At 36.1% G+C, this 12243-nt stretch overlaps 1 protein-coding gene across 1 annotated transcript in view; it reads right to left on the reverse strand.

Moving 5' to 3' along the window:
* Positions 1-12243, reverse strand: part of JAZF1 (JAZF zinc finger 1) — a 137210-nt gene that overhangs the window by 4115 nt on the left and 120852 nt on the right. The window contains exon 4 of the mRNA XM_026708273.2: positions 2800-2969. Within this exon, the coding sequence (XP_026564058.2) occupies positions 2800-2969 (170 nt within the window). The remainder of the gene's footprint in view (positions 1-2799; positions 2970-12243) is intronic.

Here is a 12243-nt window from a genome sequence, read left to right on the forward strand (position 1 = left end):
AATCATACTAGGAAATAGTCAATATAGATCGTAAGGACACAAGCAACAAAGTTACAGTCACAGTCACAAAGTTACGGTCATACAGTCACAATAATTTTTTTAGCAAAGTGATGGCGTTCTGGAAAAAACTGTCCTTGTGTCTAGTTGTTCTGGTGTGCAGTGCTCTATACATCGTTTTGAGGGAAAGAGCTGAAACAGTTTATGTCCAGGATGTGAGTGGTCTGTAAATATCCCAGTATTACCTCCTCCTTTATGTTAACTTCCTTTTCTTCTCAGATTGGAATACTTTATTTCGCTCCATATCCTGCAACATTCTTAGATTTTCAAGATATGAACATTCTTGTTGAAGAAGCAGTAAAATCAGTTAGAGGCACAAATGATGTATGGATTAGAAAGTCACAAAATTGATATATTTTAAGAGGGGGAAAAACCTTCACATGTGTTGCCAAACAGATTTTTTCTAAGACACAAATGAATCAACTATCTGGCTATTAAAAAATGCCAAATTTTAAAATATATCAATACGTATTAATAGACATAGTCAAAGAGCACAATGACTTGTACCATGCATATTTTGCCATTTTTGAATTGTTTTAGTAAAAACAATTTTTAAACTTTTAAATGTAATACAGAAATGTATTTGTTCAAATAATCATAAAACTTAATGTTTAGCAAAAGTGGGTCAGGGAAAGAAATTTTCAAGACAGTACAGTAGACAAAACTAGAAAGCTAGATTGTTTATTCCTACTTATTTCCATGCCTCTGATTACTTAAACCTATTCCATTACACTAAATTTTACATGGTGAGTTAAATTAAGGCAAGTTTAATTAGTATAATTAATTTATGTTATGGTCAAACAAACAAAGGAGCTTGGTTGCAGACTTCCAATGTAGAATTAAAATATAGAAAATAGGAAAGTAGGACTTGATGAGATTTAAGGATTTAATGGATTTATATTTCAATTTTACCTATTTTATAGACAAGAAGAGTAAAAGAACCATGAGTAACTATTTTATTGACTGCTTCAGTCTTGTATCATTTTGAATAAAATTTACAAAGCAATTTACATCCATGCAGTATTCTAGAGTCCTTGTAACATAATATCATGGATATGTTTCTAACTTTTTAGAACTGTCACAGCACAAGGATGAAGCAGAAAATATATTTTCCTTTAAAAAGGTCCTTTTTAAGATAGTTTTTAAACATTTGAGCTACAGTTTCTACTTATAGAAATGGTATTTAAAGCAATAAAATGTGACTTTTAACTTTATAGTAAAACTTTAATGTGCTTATCTTGCCAAAATCATTTTATGAATTGTTGTGAGTTTGTGGTTGTTAAGACAAACAAGTCTTCAACTTAGTTCAAGAACTGCAATTCACCATCAATTCCGGAGAATTCTTTTTATTTATTCTGTTTTGTGTAACATTTATTTTAATATTTTAAAATGGTAAGATATCTTGCAGAACCATTTTATTGATCATTAAATAATAATAATTTAATACTGCATTCCTGTGGGCTATAATACTAGGATAAATCTTACAAAATATATGAATTCTTTCTGTGTGGACAAGGAGGCTGAAAAACAATCAGAGAATCATTTGGCTACTTTGTACTCTTCCCTCCTCCAATCATAAATGAACCAGTTTAATATATTTTATAGTTTTGTTAGAATATTCAAGGGGACTCATCTCCCCCCATCTTAGGAACAGTTAACTATTAACACAATTACACTTGGATGTACATTAAAGTCAAAGGGTTCTATGGAGAGTTGTGAATGTCAGTGAATACTTTATGTCTAGTCTACTTTATGTCTGCTGTTTCTATATTATTAAGCACAAAGGACTATTGTCACAAGACGAGTATGGAGTACGAAGTGCCCAAAGTGTGTGCACGCATGCATGCCCAAACTGCAAGGCACGCGAGAGCATGTGCACATGCCTGCATATGCGTGGCAGACACCCAAAGACCAGCTAGCTGATGGGAGGCAGGGCCTCCCAACAGCAGCAACTCTGCAAGAGGTGAGATCTTTATCTTTCGTGAGCTTATGTTTTGTCATTGAGCTTCATCATCAACAGGGAGAAACACCATGGAAAAATGCAATGGAGCTGAGCTGGGGTGACAGAGTGTGTGCCCACAGAGAGGGCTCTGTGTATCACCTCTGGCATGCTTGCCATAGATTCACCACCACTGACCTAAAACATGGGATTTTTCAATTGTGCCGGGACTTCAATGTCAACTATCTCCAATAGGAATGGGTGCCATACTAGCTAAAAATTATGTCTGAGAAAATCTGAAAAGTGTCAAGATTGTAGAAGACAGGGATTTTATACAGAATATATTCATAACATAGGACCTGATCACTTATAGGTAGCAACATTGCTCTTCCATATCTTCTGTCCAGGTTGTACAATCAAGCAGACTAGGCAGGCTTCAGATTTTGTCCATAAATTCATGGAGACTTACAAACTGTGCCTTTTCCCCTCATGGTGCCTGACTTCTAGAACTTATTCTCCCTGAGATATGTCTGATTCCCCATTTTGGCCATGGTTTGACCTCCAAACCTGATTTTGCTCTCAGATCTTAGGTTAGGCAAGTCCTATGTAAACCATTGTTCTTTAATTGTTGCTTTTTTCAATGGTATTCAATTAATAATTTTACTGCATGATCTCCAGAGTTATTGAAGAGTTGAGTAAATTGCATACATTGCTAAATAAATATATACCATGATAAAATCTATGAAATCACAAAGCATCTGCTTTGGAAAGAATAATTTTACCATATCGTAAACAACAGTTACCTTATATCGCTTTTTACATCCAGGAACAGGACAAGCAAAAGGTTTCTCATCTCCTCCATTCATACACATAGAACTTAGGATAGCTTCCGAACTGATAGCACTTTCTGTGGTCCAGGACTCGTCACTATCTGAATCTTCATAGTCTACTTCTTCTTCATCATATTCACTACCTAAGAAGACATAAAGCAAGAATTAAATACAGATAAACTAAAACATACTCTGGTAATTGAAAAGGCAAAGGATCTGTAAGCTCTAATAATAAATGTCAAGGAGAACAGTGAAAATGGGACGAACATTAAATAAGATAACCAAGCTAATGACAACAGGAGCAACAACCAGTCTTAGAATTGACAATGAAGATAATGAAGTGGTAAATGGTTTCTGTTTTTTTAGGATCAACTAACAATAGTAAAGAAACAAACAATCAAAAATATACTGTGGACTAGCCTTTGATAGAGCAGCAAGCTTTTGAAAAGGTATCCAAATGCTGTGATGTAGCTATATCTACGAAGATCAGAACAGTGCAGGCAATGGCATTTTCTTAAAGTAAAAGTTGGACTTTGCAGGCTAGAAAAACTTGACCTTTTTTCAAATTTTCAAATGGATCATCAAACAAATTAACCTGAGTTCTCATTCAAGACACAAATGAGCAGGCACAAATCATTACACTTGGGAAACATTACGCAAAGACCTAGATCTCTGGAGAAGGCTCCAATGCTGGGAAAAATGGAAGGAAACAGAAGAAGAGGACATTGAACCAAAATGGATATATTCAATTCTAGGGTCTATGAATGCAACATTATAAGACCTAAAGCAGGATAGATGGAAAAAATATATTTATGTGGATTGCTAAAAGTCAACACTGACTTGATAGAAGATAATTGATCTATTTTAAAAATCCAATTTTAATTTACTGATAGCTATTTTTTTCCTGCTTTACTTCCCATCCTATATAACTAATAGATTAGTCTTAATTACAATGTTTCTTATTACAGTCAGGACACAAAATCTTTATTGGCTAAATAATTGTTGCAATATATTGCACAAACCACCTTTTAGCTTTACTCTGAATATTGATGTCCAGAAGAGTTTTATTAGGGAAAAGGAGACAATAAGACTGAATATTTTCTTCTTTTCCTCTTAAAACCAAAGGAGATTTTTTTAAGGTTTTCTTTTTCCAGGAAATCATCTGAAAGGCATAATTTTCTAGATAATAAACAGTATAAAATAATATGTTGACAAGCCTTAATGTGTTATGTGCCCTTTGGAATTAATAGAAATTATAGCGTAACACTAATAAGAATTGCATGCTAGCAATTTGTCCAGATGTGAGGATAACTGCATTGTGCACATTCGTAGTTCAACACTATGTTATCAAAGTGCAGCAATCATCTGCAGAATGTGCTTTTCAAGTTTTAAAATTTAATTTTTAAAGTTATCATAAATATGAATGTCTCTGTATGAGATGATCATTAAAAAGAATGAAGAGCATTGAGAAAGCAGACTTTAAATGTGTAGGTGTGTGTAACAACAGTTCTTAAATTCATTTGTGTGCCATGAGGAAAAATAATGTTTTTAATGTTTGTTAAGTTGTTAAAGACTAATATCATTCAGGATTTTTCTTTCCCATATTTATTTATTTAACAAATGGCAAATACATGGACTTATAGTGATTCAAATGTCCACCTAGCCATTCAAGGACATAGTAGTCTATGTTGAAAAAAATCAGACATTGAACCGGTGTAAGCTGTTGATGGAATTCAGACACAATGTGATGGATATCATTGAGAGGTAGAGACAAGACCTCGCTTCTTTCCCATAAACCATGTATTTACCAAGCCTTCAAATCTTTCAATCATACCCAGCATTAATCTTAAGCAAGGATAAAAGGCATAAGGAATGGTCTTGGAAGAATGCAAGGGACAACCGATAGATTGGGCTTGAACCTTGGCCAAATTTCTCAGAAGAGCCCTTCCCTAGTTCACAAGAAACTAAAGTGTGCAAGATTCTGTTACTCAGATTTGCAAGATTCTGTTACTCAGATGTTGAAATAAAAGTAGTCCTCACCTATATGACATTGACCGCTTCTGTTCTAGGCTGTTACTCACCAGGCATACAAAGCAGACAAAAAGTGCTAATGAAATGGAAGTAGAACAATGTTTCTGTGGAACCATTAATATAGACATCAGGCTTGAAGACCTATCTTCCATCTTTCTGCAAAATGATTCTATCTTTCCTTACCAATATCAGCTATAAACAGCCTGAAATTGGTACTGTTTCATGTATGTTTCTTGTAGGTGAGATTTCCACAGGGTTCACATCTTACTCTAAGTCAAATTGGGTGTGTTACAAATCTTGCCAAACTAATGACAGCTGATGCATGACCTCCAGAAACTAATCACACACGCAGATCTTGCTTTATGTCTACCATCTCTCTAATAACTATAGCTGGCAAATCTGCCAACAAGAATTCAAATTCTGAATTTCTGATTACCACTGGCAGACCATGGAGTTATTGCATGTTTGGATATTAACAACTTACATTGAGATCTCTTTTAACAACAATCCTGTAAAGTAGGTTTGGCAAAGAACGTGACCCTTGTAATCCAATAGTATGAAGTGAAGACTATGGTTAAGGGGAAATGTGAACTTGGGTTTCCTTGGTGAAGCCTAATGACTTCAGTGGAAATCTACAGCTGGCAGTTGAAGCTGGCAGTTGAAGACAGATGAATTAAGAGGCAAATTGGTTCCTTTAAAATGTTTTAAACTTTACGCCTATAAATCCCAATCAGTATGTTGATATTGTGTCTTCTGTGTATGCTTTTGTCAGTGAAAATTTTATCAGCCAACAAATTACATTTTGAGATGCATCCTAAGAATATGTTTAGGACCAAGTTACAAAAGATAATGCAGAGGAAGGCATGCCATCACTAGCAAAATTCTGTTTGTTAGGATTCTTTCAGTCTGCAATATTTTGTAATGCTCTTTACTTAGAATCTTGACAGATACAGTATATCCCAAGATGTTCAATAAGCTTTAAAAATACTTGCAGCTATTAATATTTTAAAGGATTGAGCTGTTAAATGAATTATATATCTTTAGGATTGGTGTACATAACGGCATCCAAGGAATTATGTTTCTTTCTTGTTTACACAAGCATGGAAAGTTGAGCTTTGTTTGTCATATATCATTATTCACAATATCCTTTCATTTAAGCAATGATTTTTTTTCTTTACATAACCAACCTGAGCTTTATCAAATCTTTATTATAGACCAACATAAATATCCCCTGAACAGGAATAAAGCAAGATAATTAAAGTTACAAACTTCTCCAACTCAAGATTAATGTTTACAAAAGTCAGGAAAATTGTTTACCAAAACAGCCTTCCTGACTTGACTAGGAATTTTAGTAGCGCCAATATCTAAAGGGCTGGAGAATAAAGGGAAAGCTTAGCTACATATTCATTTGCTCTGTGGCTGAGGTTGGTTGACAGATTTCCAGGCTGCATAAAGTTTTTGATGGGCTCTTTTCTTTCTTTCTTTGGTGAAGTGTTTTGATTGAATAAATTGCAGACATTTTCAGCAATGGCAGGCAAAAAGTTGTTATTAGGGATGTTGAAATCAGCTGGTTGATTTAACTTGCCGAAGGAAAAGTGCATGTTTCTGGCATGCCAAATGAGAATATTTTTTTGCTAAGATATATATGTTTGGCCTTTTGTTTCGCTTTCTTTACAATAATTGAAGATAATATAAGAAACAAAATTAACACCAAGTCAAACTCAACATTCTCTAAAATACCAATGAATGTGACTGATATTTTATACAGTTTAACAATGACAATGATTGCTCTTACAATGCACTTTCTCTAGATTCCCAAGTAGGACTTTTTGCCTTGTAAAAAGTACAAGTAGCAATCTCAATCATTTTTTTAAAAATACTACACAACAACTAATTAAGTTAGTTAATTTAATTGTAGAAAAATCATATCCAACTATATGAAATTGAACAAATACTAAACTATTTTTATCAGCTCTTCATTATTAAGTTCAAATCCATCACCTTCAACAATTTTTCCTGCCTTAACAATAATTGTTTCACACTTGTCCATGCCAAATTGCATTCCAATATCCCTGCTAAACTCCTCAATGCTTTTTAATGGTGAACTCAGTTCAGCTTTTGTTTTTCCAAACAAATTTAAATCATCCACATAGAGCAAATGGAAAATTTTCAACTTTTTTTTGCCAATTCATAGCCAAAGTTTGTCTTATTCAAAATGCTTGTTAGTGGTGCCATTGGAAGTACATATAACAGAGATGACAGTGAGTCACCTTGAAAAATTCCCATTTGATTTCAACTTTACCAAATTCTTCTCCACAGGCCATCAACTTAGTTTTGATAGCTTCATGGAAATCTTCAGGAATCTCTAAATGTTGTTGCTAATTCCAAAAATTCCTGTTAACTATTTCTCAATCCAACTATGTGGAACAGAATCAAATGCTTTCTTATAAGCAATCCATGAAATTTGTTTTTCTTTCAATTCTTCAAAACCAGTTTGCCAATCATCAATTGGTCTTTGGTTTCTCTTGAATTGTTATAGTACCCTTTCTGCTCTACTAGCAGCAAATCCTTGCTTCCAGATATCCATGAATTTGGTTTGCAATAATGCCTGTAAGTCAGAGGTGGTATTCAGCAGGTTCTGACCAGTTCTGGAAAACCGGTAGCAGAAATTTTGAGTAGTTCAGAGAACTGGCAAATACCAACTCTGACTGGAGATTTTATAATATCCTTCCCCTGTCACACCCACCAAGCCACGCCCAAAGAACCAGTAGTAAAAATTTTTTAATCCCACCACTGCTGTAAGTATGTTTTCAACTGGCAAGTTATTGGCCTGTAATTTTATTTCGCTTTTCTGCATCCTTCTGAATCAAAGTAGTTCTTCCAGTTAACCATTTTTCTCTTTCTGGTGTTTCCAGGACCTGATTTATCTGGTTTGCTAATTTTGCATGCAAACCTGTTAGTGATTTCAACCAGAATCCATGCATCTTATCTAAACCTGGTGCACTCTTAATTTTTGATTTTTTTTCATTTTGTACCATTTTTGTTGTTATGTAAACATTTCCATTCTAGTCACTTTTATAGTACTTTCAACCTGCTTGATCCACTTGGCATTCCCATTGTGCTTCTTGTTCTTTTCCCAAAGTTCTTCTAGAATTTCAAGGTATTTTCTTTATTAGGTTTTTCACTTGTGGTGCACTATATCCACTGTCAAAGGTCTTATAGAAATAATGCTGATTTTCTCAAAATTGTGAATTTTGTTGAAACTGCAGGACAGGTAGTCTTTGATTTACAACCACAATTGAGCCCAAAATTTATGTTGTTAAGTAAGACATTTGTTACATGAGTTTTGTACCATTTTACAACTTTTCTTGCCTCAGTTGTTAAGTGAATCACTGTGGTTGATAAGTTAGTAATCCAGTTGTTAAGTGAACCTATCTTTCCCATTGATTTTGCTGGCCAGAAGGTTACAAAAGTTGATCAGATGATCTTGGGACAAGCAATGGTCATAAACACTGCTCAAAAAAATAAAGGGAACACAAAAATAAGACATCCTAGATCTGAATGAATGAAATATTCTTATTAAATACTTCGTTCATTACATAGTTGAATGTGCTGACAACAAAATCACACAAAAATTATCAATGGAAATCAAATTCAGCAACCCATGGAGGTCTGGATTTGGAGTTACACTCAAAATTAAAGTGGAAAAAAACACTACAGGCTGATCCAACTTTGATGTAATGTCCTTAAAACTAGTCAAAATGAGGCTCAGTAATGTGTGTCTGGCCTCCACGTGCCTGTATGACCTCCCTACAATGCCTGGGCATGCTCCTGATGAGGTGGCGGATGGTCTCCTGAGGGATCTCCTCCCACACCTGGACTAAAGCATCCCCCAACTCCTGGACAGTCTGTGGTGCAACGTGGTGTTGGTGGATGGAGCGAGACCTGATGTCCCAGAGGTGCTCAATTGGATTCAGGTCTGGGGAACGGGTGAGCCAGTCCATAGCATCAATGCCTTCATCTTGCAGGAACTGCTGACACATGCCAGCCACATGAGGTCTAGCATTGTCTTGCATTAGGAGGAACCCAGGGCCAACCAAACCAGCATATGGTCTCACAGGGGATCTAAGGATATCATCTCAGTACCTAATGGCAGTCAGGCTACCTCTGGCGAGCATGTGGAGGGCTGTGCGGCCCCCAAAGAAATGCCAACCCACACCATTACTGACCCACTGCCAAACCGGTCATGCTGGAGGATGTTGCAGGCAGCAGAACGTTCTCCACGGCATCTCCAGACCCTGTCACTTCTGTCACACGTGCTCAGTGTGAACCTGCTTTCATCTGTGAAGAGCACAGGGCGCCAGTGGCAAATTTGCCAATCTTGGTGTTCTCTGGCAAATGCCAAATGTCCTGCATGGTATTGGGCTGTAAGCACAACCCCCACCTGTGGACGTTGGGCCCTCATACCACCCTCATGGAGTCTGTTTCTGGCTGTTTGAGCAGCCACATGCACATTTGTGGCCTGCTGGAGGTCATTTTGCAGGGCTCTGGCAGTGCTCCTCCTGCACAAAGGCAGGGGTAGCGGTCCTGATGCTGGCTTGTTGCCCTCCTATGGCCTCCTCCATGTCTCCTGATGTACTGGCCTGTCTCCTGGTAGCGCCTCCATGCTCTGGACACTACGCTGACAGACACAGCAAATCTTCTTGCCACAGCTCGCATTGATGTGCCATCCTGGATGAGCTGCACTACCTGAGCCACTTGTGTGGGTTGTAGATCCGTCTCATGCTACCACTAGAGTGACAGCACCACCAGCATTCAAAAGTAACCAAAACATCAGCCAGAAAGCATAGGAAGTGAGAAGTGGTCTGTGGTCACCACCTGCAGAACCACTCCTTTATTGGGGATGTCTTGCTAACTGCCTCTGCTTTCCACCTGTTGTCTATTCCATTTGCACAACAGCATGTGAAATTGATTGTCAATCAGCGTTGTTACCTAAGTGGACAGTTTGATTTCACAGAAGTGTGATTGACTTGGAATTACATTGTGTTGTTTAAGTGTTCCCTTTATATTTTTGAGCAGTATATATGAACAGTTGCTAACCATCTGCATTTTTATCACATGACTATGGGAATCCTAGAGTGGTTGTAACTATGAAAAATGGTCATAGGACACTTTTTTCAGTGTCCTTGTAACTCTGAATGGTCACTAAACAAACTGTTGTAAGTTGAGAAATTCCTGTATCTGGTTATCATATCACTATATTTTTTTCATATCACAACTTTTTATTTCAGCTCTTTAACCACAACTGGTTAAATTTCCTTGTTTTCTAAGTAATATTTTGCTGTTCCTGATTTTTTTTAAAAAATCTTCAGGCTTCTTTTCCTCAAATTCTTCAAATTATTTAAATCAAAATGAGTTTTATTTTTAAATCGAGACAGATTTACCACTTTGGTTTTCCCTTTCTGCTTTATTCTTTCCAATTTTAAGCCCAATTCTTCAGTGGTAACATAAACTGCTGCATATCTTAGCGGGTTGTTTGAGTTAATGTTTCTGTTGCAATAGTCTGGACAGCTTCATTCACATTCTTCAATAATTTAGCCAAACTTCTCTTACTAACTTGATTCAGTTCTGGTAAAAAAAATTTCTCATGTTTTTAATCTGAGTCTTAATCTTCTGAGCTAATTTGGTTCTTCAAGATCTAATCCAGCTGTTGCTTCTTGTTCTTTTGATTCTCTGATTTCCTTCTTTTCACCACTACTTGTTCTCCACTTCTAAATTATCTCTATCATCAGTTATGCTTGACCCTTCATCTAGTCCTGCTCTGCTTGCAATCTCTTGTAGTTCCACATTAGTGAAGTGCTTGGGTTTCAAAATAATGTCTTTGTTCATTGATTTCAATATCCTTATTCCATATCCTTCCAAATCTTGAACATGTGCTTTTCAAATCCATTTTGTTATCTCAGATAGACAATAGCCTTCCATAATTGATTACTTTTTCCCCCTTTGTTCAGATTTTTTGCTTTTTTGTTCATCTTCCAATCACTTGTCAACTCTATGCCCTGGCTGCTTAGCAGAGGAAGCTGAGCTCTGTAGCATAGCTGAATTCCCACGAGCCATAGTATTCAATGTGAGTCTTGTTGATATTCAATCTAGCATAGCACTCACTTGATGTGCTGTTGTTGTTGTTATTATTATTATTATTATTATAAAACAAACATGAAACTCAGTCAACTAACATTTAAAAATAATGATTGACTGGCGCTAATGGTTCATACGGTTGGTGCCAGCATCTTAGGTATCAACCAAATATCTTCTTAAAAGGTTCAGTGTTCAGAGTAACACAGTTTTTTGGTGTTATTGCAGGAAGCTGCAATTTCTTGATGTATTTTGATGTATTCTTGACATGGTACCAAGTGCCCTGATGACAATGGGTATCATTGTTACATGTTTCATCAATAATCGCAGTTTCGATGGCAGGTGCAATACTTCGTGATTTTTTCCTGTTCTTTTTCCTCGATGCTGGCATCTTCTGGTACAGAAATATCAATTAATTGTACGCTTTGGTTTTCAACAACTGTGATATCTGGCATGTTGTGTTCCAAATGGTGATCTGGCTGTATTCAAAAGTCCCACAAGATTTTCACCTTCTCATTTTCGACAACTTTTTCCACTTTATGTTCCCATAACTTTTCAGATACAGGTAAGTCGTATTTTTTACATAATGAGCAGTGGATTATTTTAGCAACTTGGTCATGTCTAGCTTTGTAATTAGTTTGCATGATTTTGCTGCACTCACATATTAAATGTGAAACAATTTCAACTTGGTCTTTGCAAAGTCAGCAGTTTGGATTGTCACTGGATTTTTTATATCTTTGCTTTCATGGCATTAGTTTGTAGTGCTTGTTCTTGAGCAGCAAGTATTAAACCTTCTGTTTCTTTCTTGATGGTTCCCATCTTAAGCCATGCCCATATCAAGTTCTTATCAGATTTTCCTATAATATTTTTCAAATGCTGTCCATGCAAAGCTTTGGTTTTCCATACATTTAATCTGTCGTCCAGTTGTTTTTTGCCTTATATTTTACCTTTGTTTCTGTTGTTTTTATAATGTTCTCCATTTTCACAGCCTGCAGCAATTTTTTTATACTTTTATTCACATAGTCATTCAAAGTTTCTTTTTCTTTTTCTACAGTTTAATAGAACTGCCCCCTATTCTTCTTGGCAAGTACAACCTGTCAACAAGTCACTTTGTGGATGTAAAGCATGGTACATATTCAAAAGTTTACACATTTTCTGGGTCCACGTTTTCCAGTTCAGCCAATCCAGTTGATGATTCCAGCTGGGTAGCATAACAGTGGAACTGCCCATGTATTAATGGATTTAATTATG

Source organism: Pseudonaja textilis, chromosome Z (assembly GCF_049901715.1).
Source record: "Pseudonaja textilis isolate UNSWEBS1 chromosome Z, rPseTex1.2, whole genome shotgun sequence".
NCBI classification, from domain to species: domain Eukaryota; kingdom Metazoa; phylum Chordata; class Lepidosauria; order Squamata; family Elapidae; genus Pseudonaja; species Pseudonaja textilis.